This window comes from Triturus cristatus, chromosome 7 (assembly GCF_964204655.1).
Source record: "Triturus cristatus chromosome 7, aTriCri1.1, whole genome shotgun sequence".
Lineage (NCBI taxonomy): Eukaryota > Metazoa > Chordata > Amphibia > Caudata > Salamandridae > Triturus > Triturus cristatus.
In genome coordinates this window covers 1,665,628,318-1,665,649,847 of record NC_140590.1, presented here as the reverse complement: position 1 = coordinate 1,665,649,847, position 21,530 = coordinate 1,665,628,318, and the positions used below count along the sequence as shown (strand labels likewise).

The window sequence follows — 21,530 nt, the reverse complement described above, 5'->3', positions numbered from 1 at the left end:
TCAACCGATGCTAAGACGGCTTCCATTTTAACATTCATGATCGTAAGGAGCATATGATAATACCCATTGACTAACCAATGCAGCCATCAGAGCCCTATCACTTTGTGATGTATTGTCCAGTTTTAAAAACTACTGTACTGTACTTTTATATTAACTGTAATAAGTTTTTTAGCAACTGTAACATTTGAATGATTTGAATTCCCTATCAAATAAAGATTGTATGTAATATATAGTTTACGAATGAGACCGTTCGATATCTGAGCTAACATGATAAATCTCTGTACATGAAATTATCCCATGTTGCGTACTTTTGCTGATGGTCGTTGAAAGTTTTAGCGCAGGAGTGGGGAGACAACACAAAATCAAACAGAAAACCAGGCTGTTTGGGGAAACTGTGTTTTTTTGCAAAATTTGTCCTTGCATCAAAAATTGACTTGAGGATTCATTAAGCAGTGAAATACTGTGCTTAGAGACAGATTTGCGTTTTGCCAATTATGCGAATTACGCAAACCCTCAATTCATGCATCATGCATAGTACACATCTCTTCCTTGGGTATAGCCTCACTTTTGCTAGGTCCCTTTTTACCAGCAAATGGAGTGCATTGGAAACATGAGTCTCACATGCTTATAAATGTCTAAAGCAGGTTCTTGGGTTTATTTTTATCTTTTTTGCGGTCTTGCTGCTTTTGTTTCTTCAGCTCAGGTAGTTTATACTGCAACACGCCACCTTTCATCTAAGTTGGTTGTGAAATCAAACATTTGCAGCTGCTAACTTGCCTCATCCTGGCATCTCTTGATTGGGGAACACTACTCAGTTCTATATGTGCACTACTCATTCCATGCATGTATAGGTACAAGCTCCCTCCTATATTGCCTGGCTGCATGCAAAGTAATGGTACATTGATCCAGCAGAAAATGTTGAATTTCATCTCAAGAAGAGTCAGGATTTGAGTACAGAAACTTTGCCACCAAGTGTGGTCTGGAGCATCCGTTCTGCCAGTGAGGTAGCTATGCATTTTACCAATCAGCCCTTATCCTGCTTTGTGAACTTCACCTTATTGTCCTTAAACAAGAAAACCCTTTAAGGGTAAAATACCAGATCGCACAGTTGTCCTTCATCCTGTAACACATACTGTTTTGGTCGAATCCATTCATCAAGTTTTAAGTAGGGAACACCAAGTGTTTGAGAGCAAAGGGCACTTATGAGACCAAACCCTGTACTTCTTTAGAGATTCTGTTGCCCAATCGTGTCAAGCCACACGTAAAATATGGGATTCAGTCAACATGGCCTTTTGCTATAGTTAGACCATTTCAGAAAAGCCTGGAACAGGCAACCCTGAGTGGGAACCCAGAAATAAGAGGGTAGAACTGTAGAAGAAACATCCCATGTGTTATGACAGTATTAATATCTAGACTTGTATGCTTAGTGCCTCGTATCTGCTGATGTTGACTGTGAGTAAGAGGTAACATAGAATTTTGCTGTGCAGGGGATTCCACCAGTCAGCTGAAAGAGCTCACAAGGGCTGGAACTGTTCTTGTGTCAACACACGCCTCGTTTGGTTGCTGTTACATGTCACTAACTTTAATTAAATTTACCTAAACCTATATCAGCGCGTGGACCTCATTGCATATTACGGAAAGTTGACAAGGATGTGGGGGGAGTGTTATTCTCTATCCATAAGTGATCGAAGGCTCTAGTAGTCACTATCATATGTGATACAAGGAGCTTGGGGCCACTGCCATGCTGAAGGGGTTAGTGATCAGCGGCAGGGTGATGGCGTAGTACTCACCTCGCAGTGCTCTAGGGCTGTTCATTGCAAGAAGCTTCCACGTTTTGTGCCCTTTGCACTGATTCTGTGACTACAGTAAGAACTCTTATTTTTTCTAGGCCCTAACCATGTCTCGATGCAGCAGTCTGGCCAGAGCACTATGCCCACAACATCCATGACTATGACAGCCGGAAGCCATGGGTCAGGCCCTGGGTACAGCCATGCAGTGCCCAGCTCACAGAACCTCTCCATGCAGGGCAGCGGCACCATCAGCAACTACGTGTCGAGGACCAATATGAACATGCCGTCCAATCCAGGTACATGATCATCCACCGTAGATCTACAGCCCGGAAGGAAAGAAGACGGTGTTTGGGCAGGGTGGTGGTAACATGAGCAATGGGCCTAGAATTTGCTTTATGTAAAGAGGTATGTATCTGTTAAGCCTCTATACGGGCTCACAGGATGGATGGGTTACAGTTTGTTACTGCGTTTTCACTCAGAGTTGGAGCTCCTCAGCTTCTGCTGCAGTAAGACATCGGGTATATGTAGGCTCAATCGTATCCAACAAATCCTCGTATGGTTCACAGATGGAGATCAGAGTAGCAGATGAGGCAGGACATATTTCATGGTGCGTTTCTAAGGTACATGCAGTGATGCCTGGACTCCACTGCTGTCAAACTCTGTGTGTGGTGTAGTAAGCACAAGTTGGATGCATTTATGATCGTTTTTGATGTCTGGAAAAACATGATTGCTGAGACACAACGTGATAGGTTATATATTAAAACATTGGAATGTTGAGGACTCCATTGAAGACAATGAAGGGCTCCGGGCTTCTAATGGCTGGTAGAAGCCCTGCGCATCAACATTCCAATGTTTGTTCACACCTGTTGCTGGAGCCCGAAGGGATTTCAACCCCCTCTGACTCCATAAAGCTTTTGTTTTACAAATTAGAACATTCTGCCCTCAAGGGGCAGAATGTTCTAATAGCCTTAGTGCCCTCCGTAGCAGGCTCTACAGGCAATTAAAGACCCGCTCCCTCGTTAAAGGCCCTTGCCTTCGGTTCGGGTCTTTAACGCTGGAGCGGGCCTTCAATGGCCGGAAAGCCTGCTACGGTGGGCTTTAAGGCTTTATTAGAACATTGCGAAGCTGAGAGCTCAGTTGAAGACAATGCTCTGGGCTTGTAATGGCTGGTATAAGCCCGGATCTCCAGTCTTCCTATGTTTTTCTTCATGTTTCTTCCTTTTTAATTTAGAAAATTCTACCTTCCGTGGGTGAAATGTTCTAATAGCCTTCTAGCCCTTACGCTTAGGCCCTACCTGTTGTTAAAGGCCCTCACCCTTGTTATAGACCCTTGCCTGTGGCTCGGGCCTATAACTTGAGTTCAGAGCCATTAACAACCGGTATAGCCCTCGGCAGCGGGCTATAAGGGAATAGGGTCAAATGCTTTGGTGACTGCTTTGCATATTAGTAAAGTTTTTTTATTTTTATTATTTAACTCCTACTGAAAAAAAATGTATTTTTAAAACAAGCTGCGCTTACAAAATAGATTCCAGAGAGGGAATACGCATGCAAGAATATTATTCTGTTCCATGAGAGGCCTATCATAGGTTTTGTTACTTTGTTTTGGTCCATTGTAGGGTATGCGGCCAGCAGCTCTTGACCTTTTCGAAATACCTTTTAGCTTGGGTACAATGTACTAAGAGAATAGCAGGGTTTAAACTATACTAAACCCACAGCAGGATTTACAACAGCCTACCTACCACCAGGGCAACTGAGAGTTTACCTAAAAGCACAGAAGTTGTTACTATTTTCTAGCACACCAACAGGGTTTAAAGTGCACTAAACCCAAACATGATTTACAATGCACTAACACTACAGTGCGGTTGCCAGTACACTGACACCACCACAGGGCTTACAGTGGAAAAACCACAGCAGGGCTAACTGTATACAAACCACACAGTAGGTTTTACATTATACTAACATCAGAGGAGTGTTTACAATATGCAGACACCCATGACAGGCTTTTACAGTTTAATCGAATCAGACTTTACACTAACACCATAGCAGAGTTTACAGTACGCTAACACCATAGCAGAGTTTACAGTACACTAACACCATAGCAGAGTTTACAGTATAATAGCACCACAGGAGGATTTACAATAAACTAACACTTACAGCAGGGTTTCCAATTGAATAGCACAACATCCGGGTTTACAGCGTACTAGAGCACGAGTGCTTACTGTGTACAAACACCACAGCTGGGTTTTACGATAATAAAGAAACACCACATCAGTTTTTACAGTATGCAATCGCCACAGCAGGGTTTACAATATACTAACACCATAGCAGGGTGGACAATGCTCTTACACCACTTTAAGGATTACAATATACTAATATCATACTAGGATTACAATATAGTAAAACAATAACAGGTTTTAAAATGTACTGCCACCATAGTAAGTTTACACCAAGGTATCTTCCACAGCAGGCTTTACAATGCATTACCACAATAGCAAAACGTACAGGGTACTAACTCCACAGTAAGGTTTACAATATAACAACACACCACAGGGCTTACAAGAGTCTTGCACCACAGCAGGATGTGCAGTATAGCTACACCATAGTGGGATTTGCACTATGCTAAGGCATTAGTTTGATTGACAGTAGAGTAAAACCGTAGTTGGGTGTTTCAATGGAATATCCCCACAGGAGGGTTGACAGTGAATGAACACATCAGGAGGGATAGAGCTGGCTAGCCCCACAGCGGCACGGTATCAGAAAGCTGAGAAAACACTAATTTATGAAGTGTCAACACTGTTGGAGGGAAAGATAGGTTTGGAGGCGGCGCCTTTATATACTAGATAAATTGCATGCAGCTTTTTATCCTGGTGTTAGTTGGTAAAGATATTTTCCCAATCCCTCCATGTGAGAGAAGTCCGCGCAGACGGAAGGAAGGCTTAGAGGAGTGGAAACAGTCTCTCCTTTTAAACTATTTTTGCTGTTAGTGTGTTTTCTATTTCATTTCTTCCTTTTTATTGACTTTCAGTAAATACATTCTCCCCACATCACAGTCAGTGATCAGTCTTCTATATGTTCTTTGTGGAATATTCTTTCTTGACACAGTGCTGTGTTGATTTAACCTATGATGGAAAAGGTTTGTTTTTTGTAGACAGTGGCGACTGGCATCTATGGGAAGTGGTGGGCGGGCAAATGGGTGGTGGGTAAAAATAAAAAATAAAAACACTTACCTGTGACACGCCTGACTCCGACCCCTTCCACACTGCACGTCTTCCTCCTGCTCTGTTTTATTAAATGTACAGATATATTTGTTGTATGCATGTGTTGATATATAAATATTTGTATCTAAACAAAGAGAGAGAGAGAGGGAACTTCTTTGTCTCCACTCTTATTCCCCAGGAATATGCATTAAAGAACAAAAGAGTGAAGCCAGGATGTTAAGGGCTATAAACAGGGATCACTCATGTTTTTATAAAGGGTCCTCACTCACCAACCTAGTTGGTGACATGCTTCATCATAGGACCCCCACCAGAGAGGCCGAATGCCTCTCCGGTGTGCTTCAACGCCTGATTACAGCGGAGCAGGATTTTTGAGTGTTGAGTGTAAGTGATGGTGCAGTAAGTGGTGTTAAAATAGTCTTTACTACTCCTAAAAACAATTTAATGGTAGGGTAGTAAGACTAGATTAAAAAGTGTGTTGTAGACGTTGTGACTGAATAAATTGATCAGCCATATCCAAAATTAAAACATTAGGTCGACAGGGGTCCTGTAGACGGGCACGACCTAGGCAACGCGGGCGGCTGACTTTGAAGCACAAGTGACTTTTGTCACTGTCCGTTGCCAGGACCCATGCTGTAATACCACTTCATTTTGAAACATTTACTTACGCATTCAGAAGTGCTGAAGGCGTGATTTTTTCGAACCGTGAGTAATCCGGTTCATTACGTGGCCATAGGTTAGGGTGCACCTTAGCAAGTGCATACCGCCATGGTCTCTGGTCCTGAGGAAAGCCTCGCAACTGGCACACATAGGCTGAAACATATCAACCTAATGTTTTAATTTTGGATATGGCTGATCAATTTATTCAGTCACAACGTCCACCACACACTTTTTAATCTAATCTTACTACCCTACCATTAACATTTTTTTAGGAGTAGTAAAGACTATTTTAACACCACTTACTGCACCATCACTTGCACTCAACACTCAAAAATCCTGCTCCGCTGTAATCAGGCGTTGCAGCACACCGGAGAGGCATTCGGCCTCTGTGGTGGGGGTCCTATGATGAAGCATGTCACCAACTAGGTTGGTGAGTGAGGACCCTTTATAAAAACATGAGTGATCCCTGTTTATAGCCCTTGACATCCTGGCTTCACTCTTTTGTTGTTTATTGCATATAAATATTTCTGTCATGAGTGAAAGGCTTTTGTGTACCCGGAAGCTGAGATTAACAAACCACTAAACTGTAAAATTCTGTTAGATTTTCATGACGCCAGCAGTTATTATGTATGAAGATATCTAACATACAATGAAATTTCGTGGGAAAAAATTGCATATTTTTATTCCTTCTAAAAAACCAACTTGATTTTGGTATTCAGTAGGTTGACAATCCAGGCTCTTGTGCTCAAAGTGCTGTATGCATTGGTATATACAAAGATCTGTGATTTCGAATCATTGGATTTATACTGAATAGTATTTGTTCACCTGTGGTGGTTTGTTTCTTGTTAATATGTATTCACATATCTGTGTGTCACTCCTTACTTGCAAGCTTGGGACAATATATGTTTGTCTCTGCCTCTTAGTGTGTATGTTTTTTGCATGTAAGTCGGCATTTGTTTTGCCTTTGGGGCGAATGGGGTGGTCTGTACTTGAAACGTGTGGCCAGAGGTTTGTGTGGGTGGGTGTTGAAAGGCAACATTTGTTTATGTCCTTGTCAGTCTTTGCATGTGAAGCGTGTACTGGGATCTGTGCATGTACATCTGTCTGTGCAGCAGTGTGTACATGATTCTACGTACGTGTGTCAATGCCCATGCATCTGGTTTAATGCAAGGGGTCTATGCATATTCGTTCAAGCCTGGATCTGCAAGATGTCCTCTATTTCAAACCTGTTATTTATCTCCACTTAGTTTCCATGATGCACCAGCCCTCGTCTGCCTCACACTACAGTGCAGCACAAGGGGGGAGCCAGCATTACCAGGGTCAGCCTGCAATCGCCATGATGAGCCAGGGTGCCCAAGGCAACAGCATGATGGGCCAGCGACCGGTGGGCCCTTACAGACCAGCACAGCAAGGTATGGGCTCATTGTTGTTCTTCAAGAAACAGCACACACATAACCTGGTGAAGCCCCCCCCCCCACTCAGGTGCATAATAAAGGCAGAATAATGTACTCCCCATTCCCTAATATTGCAAGCATGGACTTGTGGGCCCTTAACAATCCCTTGCAGCATGAGACTACCCTACTTGATAGAGCAACACTGCTCATAGCAACCCTCCCTTCAGCACAAGACGGAAGAAGTCCATGCGTTATCTGCAGCAAGAGACGGACCGGAGCACTTCGCTCTGTGAAGACTACACTCTTAGAGTATAAGTTGTCGCCCCTCTTCCATTCTACAGAGCAGATTCTCCAGCGTTAAGAGCCTGACTCTTGCAAAGGTGAGGCCAAATCTGTATCTTCTCAGAACTCATTACTCTGCCGTTCTCTTTTCTCTTCTAAGGATCCTCACAGCAGTACATGGGGCAGGAGGAGTACTACAGTGAGCAGTATGGACATGGGCAGGGCTCCTCTGAAACCATGAACCAGCAGTACTACCCTGATGGTAATCTCTCCTCTATGCACTCTTTCATTATAGTGTTGTTAGCAGCACTGCAGTTTCCTATACAACTGTCTATGTTTTACTGTTGTAAAAATGGGGCATGAGTGTTACACAGGATAAATCCTCTCCAGACAAAAGAGTAACTGAAGTGGAGTAGCATCAGAAAAGTTAGGACATCATCTAAAAATGCAGGTCGAGAGAGCTCTGGAACAGTCAGTCAAACTCACCTACAAGTCTGATGGAGCAGGGTTAGCGTTGATGGCATGCCAGTCTAAAGTCTGCTAGGCTACTAACCCTGTCTAACCACTGTGACCTTTTGAAAGCCCTAGCATGTCAAAAAGATTTCTGACAGTTAGCCTCAGTACTTTAGTAGCTTATGATGAGAAAAAGGGTTGCAGGTTCAATCCTTCTTACCCTGGATTTAAGGGAGCAGATAGCCAAGCAAATCAGAATCTCGTCTTGACGCAGAAGCTTCTATTTGTGAATGAAAACATTGCACGAAAATTAATTTGTTTTTTACCTTCTGGTGTCTTTAGATATATACATTTCTTCCTTTGAATGGTGAATGGTGTTAGAGTCTGGAAATTGTGCTCACAAACTAATGCGCTAACACAAACACCAACACCTGCACCAGCTTGTTAGGTTGTCCTCCGGTGTGCTTCGGATATTCAGAGATGCATGAAAATGCATGTCACATGCCACAACCATCCATGCAGAAAGGAGAAAGGGCAGGTGTGTGGTGAAGGCGACATTTGTAGTACTAAGCATTCAGAGTCAACCGCCAGTCAGGAGGGTGCATTCAAAACTTAAGATGAGTATCTCACATTTCAAAAGCGTATTGATGACAGCTTTGCATTTTGAGATTTGCATTTTGAGAGATGGTGTGCCATCTCCAGCCATAGAGTACCTTGGTACATCAAGGAACTTTAACTCCGATACTGGAGTTTGATGATTCTTTTAGAAGACTTCCTTTGCATCTTCTAATGCCGGATGTTGATCGCATTGCAGAATCTTAAAAAGGATTTTTACAATACAATACTAATGTGCTGCAGCCCTAGCACGAAGGGTGATATTTTAAGCCTTTCCTTGCACACATTTCCCAAAGATATGCTTCTGGGATTACCGTTGCTAGCGATTCAGATGCAGCACATTTTGTTTTCTGTCTGAAACAACATCAATCATAGTCAGCAAAAAGGTATGTTTTCTGCATGTTGAGCACATATATGCAGAACTCTCCAGGTGATTGACGTCACAGATCAATGTGTAGTCATTCATAAACCTATACTTTACTTATTGTGAGTACTGGAGTACTAAATTCAGTATGTCATGACCCAAAAGCCAGGATTGGATGAAAATCTCACATCTGACACAGGATGACAAGTGATTTCTGTAGGCTACTGCTAGCCAACGTGTCCCAGAGTAGGCTGAAAGAACTCTATTGGGGTTTAAAAGGTACTAGATTTGCAACTCCAAATTGAATATTTTGTTGCTGTCTTTTGATTTGCATGTATGGTTAATGGCACAAAGTGACATTGTGTGGGAGCTGTGGGGGGCTCTGCAGAATGTTGGTGTATCTAAGAGAGTATATATTGCAGTTTATTCTTGGATGGGAACATAGTGCAAGTTTATAACATTACATTTTGTACCTCCATATCAAGAAAAGAGAGGAGACACGCCTTGTCCTTTTCCCTCAGCTGCTTTTCAGGCGATGGCACTGTGACCATCCTGAAGAAAGCCCTACCAATCCATTCTGCCTCCTTCTTGCAGGTCACGGAGATTACTCGTATCAGCAGTCATCCTACACAGAGCAAGGCTATGACAGGACCTTCGATGATTCCTCGCAGCATTACTATGAAGGAGGTGAGCTTGGACGCGTTTCATCCAATTTGTCTTTGCTCTTAAACTAAAGAATCAATACTTTAAACATGATGTAAATTGTAATTTGCAACTCTTTGATGGTGGTCCTGTGGCCATAGGTTTTGATTGTCACCCATCTTGCATCTTTCCCATCTTTCTCAAAAGCCTTCATTTTGATTTGTTCTGATGCTGACCTAGAAGAAAGACTAACTGTCTATTATCAAGGCAGAGGAATGTTCATATCCGCTTGCCTCAGAGCAAGGCTTGTTTTGGTTTTGAGATGTGACCTGTTCCTTAGATTATCATGGGGTTCTTTCCCATTGAATCCTCATTCAACGTCATTCAGACACCCTCAGTAATGAAAGTATCAGTAAGAATCTACCATAGATATAGGTTGGTTTCTGTCAATCAGTCAAATGTTTGTATTGCAGGATTCGCCCAATCCTAGGCCGTCTTTGGTGGAGCCATTGGAGCACACCAATCACTGAGCATAAAGTTACAAAATGCTTCTTTAGCATATTTCATAATTTGTCACGTAGGAGGTTCATGAAACTCATTCATGATATGAATTAGCAGTGAGAGCTCAATTTAATCGTATTTGTGCACACTTCATTGGGATCTGAAATGTTCAAGGCATTCATGAGTCTAGGGCAAACAAAAACATTTTGAAGTAAGATTAGCAATTCTTAAAACAAAGATTTCAAAGAATAATAGATGCTAGTACATGAATATAACATAATGATACTAACTGTAATTTCACTTTACCTTGATACTCAAATGTAATCGAACATATGATCGTTGAGTATAGAGCACTCAAATTGTATTGGTGCATCATTCCTCGGAGCCAGCTCAAGCAAGTGTCCTTCAGAGTGTTTCATACATACTGGACCTGGTGTGCCAAGTAAATAGCAAATTTTAAGGACTTGCAAACACACTGTATTTGCGACCTATGCTCATTAGCAAAGTCGCTAAAATGTGTTGTTGGGCTTAGTCAATCGCTACTTTGCAATTTGATAGATTTGTATGTATCATGAGAGTATAGTGAACTCAAAGCTTGCACCCTATTCTTTTGTGGCTGAAGGAGGGACTAGGACATCAGTGCAGATAGTCATGTGTGGACTGGGGAATAATGTTGATATTTTCAGTGATGCATCCCTCCCTTTGAGTGGGCAGGGATAAAAGCTCAACTCAAGCAATGGCCAAGGGTCGCTTTCACAGTGTACCAGCAAGATAAGCCGTCGGTCACTGTGCTCTAGGTGCTTTGGATCATGGGAGGCCTGGAGACCTTTTCTGGCCAGGCACGCATACAAAAATTGTTAGTATCTCTCCTAGGCCATGTGAGTGTCACTAAATGAGGCCCCCAATGGTGGATGCCTGTTAGAGGCAAAAAAAAAGTTTTTCACTTAATCTAAAGCTGATTTTTATGTGCACACCAGTTGTAATGCTTCCCCACCAGGTCGTAATAGTCGATAACTCTCGGGTAGTCCCATGACAAGGAGGAGCTCTGACAGCTGTGCTCTATACAGCCAACATCACTATGCATGCAGTGACTTGCAGGGTTGCGAGGGGACAATCTAGATCTGTTGGCTGAAAAACAAGGACTGACTGAAGGCCACCTTTGTGCCATAGTTACCTTCCCTCAGGCATCATGTTTTTTCTCCTGTGCCCTCCACTCCAGTATTACCAGAAAGCTTAGAGGCTCAAGCCACTCATATTTCCTTTTCTTTGAAAATGCATGCTTCCTTTTTCTGTGAGAGACACTTAGGAACCAACTAATTCCCTAATTTTTCATAACAGGCACAATTAGAAGAGTTACTGCTCTCGTATCATAACAATTCAGAATTACTTTGTTTCTGACTAATTGTATGTGACAATGGAGAGAATGGCATTTGTTCTTACCATAATTTTCAAGAAACAAAGTATAACATTATTAAGCATATACATTAAACTTATACTAACATAAAGTGTTAACAGCATGTTGGGATGGGAATGTATCCTGCATGATATTCAGGTGTGTACCCCTGCTCAGATTGACCCAACTAAACAAGAAACTAATATCCTGACTTTTGTTGTCCATGCCAACGCGTTAATCTAGTGTGTATGCTGTGGCCTAAGCCTGTCCATGATATTGTTAAAGTCCAAAACGTGTTCTATGACCTGGAGGCTGCCCCACGCATACTCTCATGACTGACATTAGACCACTATTCATGTCCTGGTTGATCACTTCGTACCACGTTTTGTGATTTATTAGTCCTGACCAGACCTTTTTCCTATGTCAGAGAGGAGTGCAGTCTACTGACCCACTTGTGAAAAGTTCTGCTTTAGTGTCCCTTCCAGGCCCTTGCACTGACATTCCATGTGCAGGCTGAGTGGGTGCATGTAGGGTGAATGCTTACACATGCATGATAACCAGATTGTAGGTCAGATTGTAGGTATAATGTAAGTATTTGGGTTGCATTCTTGTGGCTGGAGGGTAGAGTCCCAGACACTGGAGTGAGAGAGGATGGAGACAGGGCTACCCTTAGAAATGTAATTAGCCCGCTGTCAGATTGGCTTAATCCTCCCCTTAATGCCATCTGGAATTCCTCATTCAGGTTAGGGGTCTTTCCATCTGCCTGTTTCTCCTCTCCATACTGAAGAAACCTAATGCTGGCCCGGATATCGCCAGTAACTTCAGGCCCATCTCTCTTCTCCCGGCCCCTGCGAAAATCTTAGATAAATTTGCGCATCAGCAGTTGGCTGCCTTTGTTGAATCTAATAGGCTTCTGCATGATTCTCAGTCCGGCTTTCGCTCCGGTTACAGCACCAAATCCGCTCTGATTGAGATGCCTGATGCCATTCGATGGGCGGTGGATGGGGGTGCGGCGTCCATGTTGGTACTTCTTGACCTGACAGCAGCGTTTGACACGGTGTCCCATTCCATCTTGCTTGATCGTCTTAAGCAAATTGGCATCTGTGGGACGGCGCTGGACTGGATCACGTCTTACCTTCATGGTCCAGACCAACAGGTGTTTCTCCACCCTTTTTCCTCCTAGTCCAAGCCTCTAAGAAGGGGGGTGCCTCAGGGCTCAGCCCTGAGTCCACTTCTATTTAATATCTATCTGGCTTCATTGGCTGAACTCATTGCTAGTTCCAGGATCAAGGTGATATCCTACGCGGATGACACCCAACTGATGTTCTCCGTTAGTGAAGTGTCGGCATCCGCCTTTGAATCTTTAGAGAGTGTCTTAAAAATATCTCCGTCTGGATGAGCAGCAATTTTTTAAAGCTCAATGCCGACAAGACAGAGGTTCTGTTTTTTAACCAAGCAGTCCCTCCCCCAGCAGCCTTGTGGTGGCCAGTGGAATTGGGAACGGCTCCCACTCCTAAGGACTCGGTCAAGAATCTTGGTGTCCGCTGGGACAAAGACTTATCCCTTTCCGCGCATATCCAGCTTGTATCGGCGGTCTGCTTTGGGAAGATGAAAATTATTAGGAAATTCATCAACTTTTTGCCAGAGCCAGCGCGTAAAACTGTTGGTGCATGCGTTAGTCACTTCCCATCTTAACTACGCCAATGGACTCTATTTGGGTCTGCCCTGCGGCTTGATCCATAGGCTGCAGATAGTGCAAAATGTGGTAGCTATGCTGGTCCGCAAGGTCCCTCTCCACCATCATATTTCCCCCCACCTCAGGCAACTCCATTGGCTCCCTGTGGCCAAGAGAGTTGAATTTAAGGCCCTCACATTTGCCTTCCGGGTCTACCAGGGAAGAGGCCCTAAGTATCTGAGGATGAGACTTCGTCCCTACCAGCAGGGCAGATCGCTGAGGTCCAATTTTAAATGCTACCTCTTCATTCCCCATTTTGTTAAAGCGAGAATGGGGGCAGAACTTTTGAGGTAAGAACCTCTAAATGCTGGAATGACCTGCTCCTCCAACTACGTATGATGCACTCTGAGCAGGAGTTTAGAAAGGCCTTGAAGACCTGGCTGTTCAGCCGTAGAGACTAGTTCACTGCTTGCATGACTGCAATGTTATCCAGGTTAGCGTCGGGACACCTCATGTTAGGTAGCTGTGCGCTTTATAAATGTCTTTTATTATTATTATTATTTAGCCGGGGTGGAGATTTGTTCTTCCTGAGCAATGCAACTTGGTGAATGATAGGGGTTCAAGGTGGTTCAAGATTTTCTGTTGTTAAAAGTGAGGACATTTGTAGCGCATGCCTTCCTTTTTTATAATTTCTTGATAGCTGCTTTAGGAAGTCTGATGACACCCAGGTGCAGAGATTTCACACTTCATTGTTTGGGATACTCCTGCTTGGGTTCAGCCTCATCACTACTTGCTGTGACTCCACGACAGTTAAAAAATGACATTTGAAAGGAAATCACGCCAAACCAGTTCCCGGACCTTAGACAGTGGACAAACATTTCCCGTCCTGAGAATAAGTATGAAACTGGGACTGAAATCAGCCCACTTTGGTCCAGGCTGAAGTACATCGTGACCAAAGAAGGATGTGCTGGTTTAGTACTCTCACGGCTTCAGACATTGAAGAGTTTGCAGCATCACACACACTCCTTCTACTCGCGTACTTTGTGACTTGAAAATAAATATTCCTCGCTGCCTCCTGAATTTCTTCCAGCTGGTTCACCATACTACTGTTCAACTTATCCATTTCACTCATACAGTCGCACTGTGCACCCTTTTCAGCATTTCCTGCACGAATATTTATTTTGCAAAACAATTTGGGTTACTTGAACCATGCAATCCGCTATCACCTACATTTACTTTCACCTCACATTTTCTGAGGCCCCCTTACACCCTTCTTAAGTTTATAGCCTTTGTCATTTTCAGGTTCTTTCACTGTTGCAATCTCTGCAACTCCCATATCCTTGTTTCTCATCTACTTCACCCAGCCCGAGAAGTGCACCATTCATTTAGTGAATAATATGGCTTCTTCAAATCGGGTTTATTGGTGAGGACTTTGAGGATTATTTGTACAACATATGAGTTGATCCCTAATTAATGACTCTGTCAGATCACTAAATTCATAAGCTCCCACCATGTTGCTTAGACTGGCCACCACATCTCCAACTCTTGTGTTTTCCTTGTTACTGTGCAAAGAATGTGTGTGTTTCAAGTACCACATTGATGTGAGCCCAAAATGCTGTTCTAATATTCTCACTGACATCCTACTCATCCCTAGGTTCTCCTTACCTGCTGCCTCAAGTCGTCTGTTTCGGACTTCCATAAATGCTTCTGCCTCCCATACTAAGATTATGCAGCAAAATACCCTGTTTCCTTGCTTTCTGAAAATGTCTTGCTTCCAGTGGCAATGAGATGCAAGTCAAAAAGTTTCTTCCGTCTCTTCCAGGGCAATAATGGTTCACCAACATCTGACAAAAATAAAGGTGCTGTGCCATGCTAGCTGCAGCCATTGCAAATATCAGGTGTTCACCAAGTAATTGATTATTCAAACACAACAAACTAAAACAAAGAACTAAAACAAACAACCACAATAACAAATTCAAACATTGATCTAGAGTAACAAGTTAAACAAATTAGCTTTATAACACACTGCACCAACACGTCAATCCTTTTTCGCACTAAGAATCGGAGTATTGAACTACTGGAAATTAATATACCTACTTCTTTCAGTTTTGTTTTTCCTTTAAGTTGATCTTTATTTCTGCTCATGTTAGTGCTGCCAGTATGAGGACTGACTTCTGATCGTTTCCCATATGAATGTTTCCTTATCCCCTAAGTTTCCACGCATCATGTGCTACCCTGAATCTGTTTTGATAACAGTGCTTCCTCCATATGCACAACTGATTGCTTCCAGTGTGCATCAACTCTATGAGGCCATAACTCTGGGTTGGCATTGCAAGCTAAGATGGTCACCACTATATTACCTTGCATCCAAGTGTCATGCTGCCATGACCAAGAGAAGTCCTTTCTTTATGATATCGCCAGTTTGCTGGATGCCTGCTAATTTTCTACCCATGCACAACAGTAGCACTTGATATGTCTCAGATCTAGGGATTCCTTGAAATTCATTATATGTACTCCCTCGCACAGCTCCAAAACTGTTGCACACTTTGCCCACTACATAAAGCACTAGTTCAAATGGGTACTTTACTATTCTGCAATGCTTGCCCAACTATAAATTGTTGGTAATTCCAAATACTTCAAAGCATACAGGTTCATGCGTTTATGTATGGGCGCTCATCCACGTCTATTTGGCCTTGACAACATCAAGAGTTGATGGTGGTAAAACCTACTGCTTGTACTGGCCACTCATCACTATGTGCTGTTGCCTACTGCAAATGGTTAGAGTCCAGTAGTCCTCAGGTCCAAGAATCAGCCCTAATTCCATAGAATTACACCAACAAAAGGAACATACAGATGGGTTGCTTAACCAGCTGTTTCCAAAGATTTCCATTTCCTTCAGCTTATATTTTCGAAGATATGCAGGAGACAAACACATCGTACTTGGTTAAGCCTCAGGCGCTAAACTACTACATACATCATATTGCATGCTGTACAGTTTGACACTGCAAGATTTATTTAGTTACTAAATTATTTTGAGTATCAAAGTAAACGAAATTAGGGTACTATGTAGGAATTAATTTATTTCCTCTTGCTAACAGGTATGCGCTATAAGTTAACTATACATTAAGTGGCATTCTGGTGAATGATGTCATAATATGACTCAACCTAAGCTGACATCATCAAACAAATCAACATTATTTTGAAAAAACTTTATTTAAACTTTTATTTCCAGGGAGTAAAGAGTATTGATCCATATTATTTAATAAGACATAGTATGCGCATTTTGGAGGTGACAGAAAGCGACCGCCGGGTCATGCAGAAGATGCAAAACAAAGTTTGGAGGAACAATATGGTATAAAACAAAATTGACCACTTTCTTGCTTTACTCACTGGAGCAGGACATCTAAAGAGTGCATTTAAAGTCATTCAGGCAACACAGATCAAGTCTGGTGTGCTCTGTAGCAGCGCACCTAGAATATGACTTTTGATATACGTGCGAAAAGGCGTCCACATCCTGTAAAATGTTAACGTTTTGTCTCCTAGTATGGCTGTTAACCTTTCCAACACATATGGGTACAGACAAACAAACACATATTGTGAAATGTAATGCACTTATGCAGTTAGGGATGCAGGACTTAGTATAGAGAACTTTCTTTTCTTGTCACTAGATGGCCTCTTTAATAATATAACTTAACACTACTGAATGTAAATGTGTTAATAAGTGCAAATGTTTTTTTATACTCTGCTCATTTGTCCCTACGTTATGTGACTGTATTGTTAGGCCATAACTCTGCTTATGCTTTATTGGTAGTTTTTTAGCTTTTGTTTTCTGGGTGTGTCTAATGATGCTACATAACTGTTATCCATCCATCTGTTTTAGGGAATGCCCAGTATAACCAGCAACAGGCTGGATACCAGCAGGGAGGAACTGCACAGCAGCCTGCGTATTCACAGCAGCAGTACCCCAACCAGCAGAGCTACCCGGGCCAGCAGCAAGGATATGGTGAGAACACATTATTCAGCTTTGCTCATTGCGGCCCATCACATTCTGAATCAGATCAACTGCACTGTGTCCAAGCAAATTCCAGGGCCATTGTCATATTGCCTGGCTATCTGGGCATAGGCCTCAGCTACCATCAGATGTGGACACGGCCAATTTGTGTTTCCATGAATGGCTGCTGGCCGGCCTGGATAAATGTATTCCAGCTAAATGAAGATTAAAAGGTCGTGGGCCATCGAATCCATGGTTCAATGATGCTATTTCTCTAGCTAAGAAGGGCTGTAAGCAGCTGGAGCGTGCCTGGAGACGCTCATACGATGCGGCAGCAAAGTTAGAGTATCGGGTGGCCATTAAGCAATACCATAAGGGCATTCGGTGAGCACGAGCAGAGTTTGTGGCCAGTAAAATCTTGGGCAGTTCTAATCCCGCCTAGTCTATCTTCTCCCTGTTGGATGACATGAAGAGCACAGGTGCCATTAGGGCTTCCCCTATTGCCTCCAACCGTCAGTGTGACGAGCTAGCTCAGTATTTTGTCAACAAGGTGGAGCAGATTTATCTGGCTCTTGCAAAGGCAGCTCTCTCGGTGGAGTGGGGGGGGGGGAGCGCCGGAGGGGGTGATATATCAGGGGTAACAGCCTGGCGTCATTTCCTCTTTTAACGCCCCTGGAATTTGAGGCCTTGTGCTTAAAAATCAAATCTGGCTCCCCGGCCGATCCTGTGATCCCCCACCCACTTTCGCCAGTTTTATCCTCTGATCTCTGATGTGAGCTTAGATCTGGCTAATTTGTCTTTGTTGACTGCATCTGTACCGCGGACGTGGAAACACGCGAAAGTCATCCCTTTGTTAAAAAAGCCCTCTTTGGACTCCGCCGAACCGGGTAATTATCGACCCATTTCCCAGCTGCCTTTCTTGGCTAAGGTGGTGGAAGCACATGTGAACTCCACATTGTCTAAATTCATTGAGCAGCATGCCATCCTTGATCCTTCACAACATGGCTTCCGGCCCAGGCATAGCACTGAGTCAGCGCTATTGGCCGTGTCGGAAGCCATTAGGGGCAGTTTGGACGCAGGGGACTCTGCGGCCTTGGTCCTTTTGGACCTAAGTGCCGCATTTGACACCGTGTCCCATAAGATACTTCTCAAACGCCTACAGGACATTGGGATCAGGGATTCAGCTTTGGCTTGGATTCAGTCGTTCTTAGCGGAGAGATCCTTTCAGGCCCTAGTTCCTCCCTTCTCCTCTCAGGAGTTTGCTTTGCATCAGGGGGTGCCGAAGGGCTCCATACTAAGCCCTCTTTTGTTCAATCTATATGTTAGCCCCCTGGCAGAGGTGGCTAAGGGTAGGGGGTTGTCGTTGGTGTCATATGCTGACAACACCCAATTGGTGATATCTTTCTCGAAGAAATGCATCACCAATTTGGACAAGTTTAAGGAAGATCTTCTGGCTATTGCTGATTGGATGGCAGCTAATTGTTTACAGCTGACTGCCGGTAAATCAGAGATTTTGTTGTTTTGGATGGACCTGGAGCTGTAGTCTGAGCAATGTTGGCCAGACCGCCTCAAACCCGCCCTACCCCCTAAGGAAACTGTAAAAAATCTGGGTGTCTGGTTTGATAATGGCATGACTTTCGATAAACAAACGAAAGTTGTTGTGGGGGTCTGTTTTAGCTCCTGCTTGGCCTAAAGCCTTTGCTCGGGTTCTTCCCTCCCAAGGTGCGCCAGACTATTGTCCAGGCTTCTGTTTTGTCAAGATTGGACTACAGCAATTCCCTCTACTTGGGATCTAACAAGGCTAGCATTAAGCGCCTACAGAGGGTTCAGAACGCGACAGTGCTCAGTAGCGCATATCCTCCCCAAGCTCCACTGGCTGCCGGTTGACAAGCGGATTCAATTTAAGGCATTGTGTATTTTGCATAAGATCTTGTCACGACAGGCTCCACCGGGGCTATTCCATCAGTTGGAGGCTTATGTGCCTAAGCGCTCGTTGCGATCTGCCGACCTTGCTCTGGTCTTTACCCCCGAGTCTGGAGAGCGAGGGCCGGGGGGCGTTCCTTTCGCTGGTTGGCGACGAAACTTTGGAACGCACTCCCGACCCCTATCAGAACTATCCCGAATCATTTGACATTTCGCAAAGCCTTGAAGACATGGCTTTTCCCTACTTCTACTGTCTAATCACTTTGTCTTTCTCCTAGGCTCTTGTTTCGGGTCCTTGGTTTGCGCTGGGACGCCTCGTCACTGAGGCAGCCGTGCGCACTATAAATCTGAAATAAATAAATAATGAACCAGGGGAGTCGGGAACTGAGTTCAGCTTAATCTGTTATGGGAGGTTGGGAGGAGTCCACGATGTTGACAAAAAAATCTTATCACACTCCCCGTTGAACTCTGCTTACGGCTGCTATCTTCCCTAAGAGATGACCCAGATTATGAGATTTGCAGCCTAGATCTTCTCAAATGTTTTGGAGACAGAAACCTATGTTATATTCATGAGAAAAGGGAAAGGTTGGGGAGGGTGTCTTCATGGACTTGCAGCAGTTCTTGTTCCCATCAGAGGACAGAGGTTCTACATCTAGATATAATCATGTAAACGGAGGTGTGCCAAGATGCAGGTTAAAACCTTTCCCATTCCCAATCGGAGGCTCCCAAATTGTAGGGCTAAATCACTTTCAGCTTATGCTTGATGAAGAATGAGAATTTAGATACATGGTTTAGTGCGGAGGAGATCTAGTTTAAAACTCTCTACCTTGGAACATGAGGGTTTTAATCCAGGCTTCCCCACTTGATCAAATTGCGTTATCGTTGGCAAATCACTTTTCTCCTGCACCTTTGTCATTTTTCTGTCTACATTGTGTGTGCATAACACCAGACTGTCCTATGTACTAAGCACCAACATTACCTGTGGGAATTTGTGGGCTCTGTGCATCTTGGGTCAGAGGTTGTGTTTCTAGATGATGTTTGGTGGTAACTTGTTTATAGATTTATCTACTTGCATTTATTAAATTTATTTCTTCAAAGCCTTGTACAATATATGATTGGTATCAATGATCAAAAAATAAACATTAAAATGAACACTGTTATGCCATATAGGGATTTGCCAGTAGTTTTTCATATGCTTCTTCTAAAATCAAGTAGTGAGGGAGATATCTGTTCATTAGTCAGTAAACTGTTGGAGATTTTGGTTGACAGCACACACATGGAAAGAAGGAAAATGGATGACCCATGAGCAAGGAGTGGGATGGACGAACAAACAAAAGAGCTGAGCAGAGCTTAATATATAGGACAATAGGGAGAAATACAAAAACACAAACATGGATGAACAAGAGCCTTTAAAAAAGACAGAAGAAAAGTAATTGGAAACAATAGAGGGTGGGCAGTTATTGAAGCTGTTGAATGTAGGAGAAGGTACAATGTGAGCATGGGATGACAAATTGTAGACGAACATATGTTCTGTTAGATTTAAACAAAATAATAAAGCATTTTGGTAGTCCAACAACGAAGAAGTCATTTTTTTTTTTTGGAAACAAATTTTATTCGTCAAATACACATTCAGCGAAGCTCTGTGAAGCAGAGGCTTCAACGGCATCAAGAGACAACATACCCGCTTTGACATTTTTTTGAAATCTTATGAAAATTACAGAAGAGACATGCATAACCAAGACAGTCCCCCCATTTAAATAAACATAAAACCACCCCCCTTCCCACCCCCCCACCCATCGCACTGTCCATCTAGTCAAGGCTGCAAATCTGTTCACAACTACTATTCTGTACTCTCTATGAACCATGTCCCTAAGACACCGCTGCACCCGATACACCAATGTTACATGCCCCCTTAAGACCGGGAGGAGATGGTCCACTACCCACACAATTATTCCACTGAAATGGGTTCCAATTCCAGTCCCCTGTAGTCCGCCCAGCGCTTCCAGATTTTATAATGCTTTCGTGGGCAGCCCCGTGCCACATAAATGGGGGCCTCTAGACCCATACAGAAATCTAAACCGGCCTTCCAGACAGATATTGGGGGTGCGACTGTCGCCTTCCAAGCCCTCGCTATATCTCGTTTGGCAAGAGTAAAACCCAGGAGCATCAGATGGCGCTTATAGATATTGCCTCCTATATCATCCATCACATGCAGGAGCACCAATTTAGGGGACCGTGGGAGATCCCACCCCAGAACCTCAGAAAGGCATGTCACTACCCCCCGCCAGAACCTAGTTAATGCAGGGAAATCCCATACCGTGTGTAGCAGCGTCCCCTCTTCAAGCAGGCAGCGGAGGCAATTCGGAGAGGCCACCAGGCCCGCCTTATACAACCTAACTCTGGTAAAATAAACTCTGTGTAGATATTTAAACTGGATGAGTCGAAGGCTCACGGCTACAGCCGCCCCACATGGAGAGGCCAGGGCCTAAAGAAGTCATTTTAAAGCTGAGAAGGTAATACAATTTTATATCTTAGGGATGTTTTGAAAATCACAGCAGCAAGCATTAGCAACACCGCTCATTTAATCAGCATTGCCCATTGCAAACGTCAAAAAGAATTGCTGGTTCCAAAC

General features: G+C 43.5%; 1 protein-coding gene across 3 annotated transcripts in view; it reads left to right on the top strand.

Moving 5' to 3' along the window:
- Window positions 1–21,530, top strand: part of SS18L1 (SS18L1 subunit of BAF chromatin remodeling complex) — a 114,428-nt gene that overhangs the window by 66,979 nt on the left and 25,919 nt on the right. For all 3 annotated transcript variants that reach the window (XM_085619776.1, XM_085619775.1, XM_085619777.1), the window contains exons 5-9: window positions 1,889–2,086; window positions 6,913–7,077; window positions 7,502–7,603; window positions 9,368–9,460; window positions 16,865–16,987. In XM_085619776.1, the coding sequence (XP_085475902.1) occupies window positions 1,889–2,086; window positions 6,913–7,077; window positions 7,502–7,603; window positions 9,368–9,460; window positions 16,865–16,987 (681 nt within the window). The remainder of the gene's footprint in view (window positions 1–1,888; window positions 2,087–6,912; window positions 7,078–7,501; window positions 7,604–9,367; window positions 9,461–16,864; window positions 16,988–21,530) is intronic.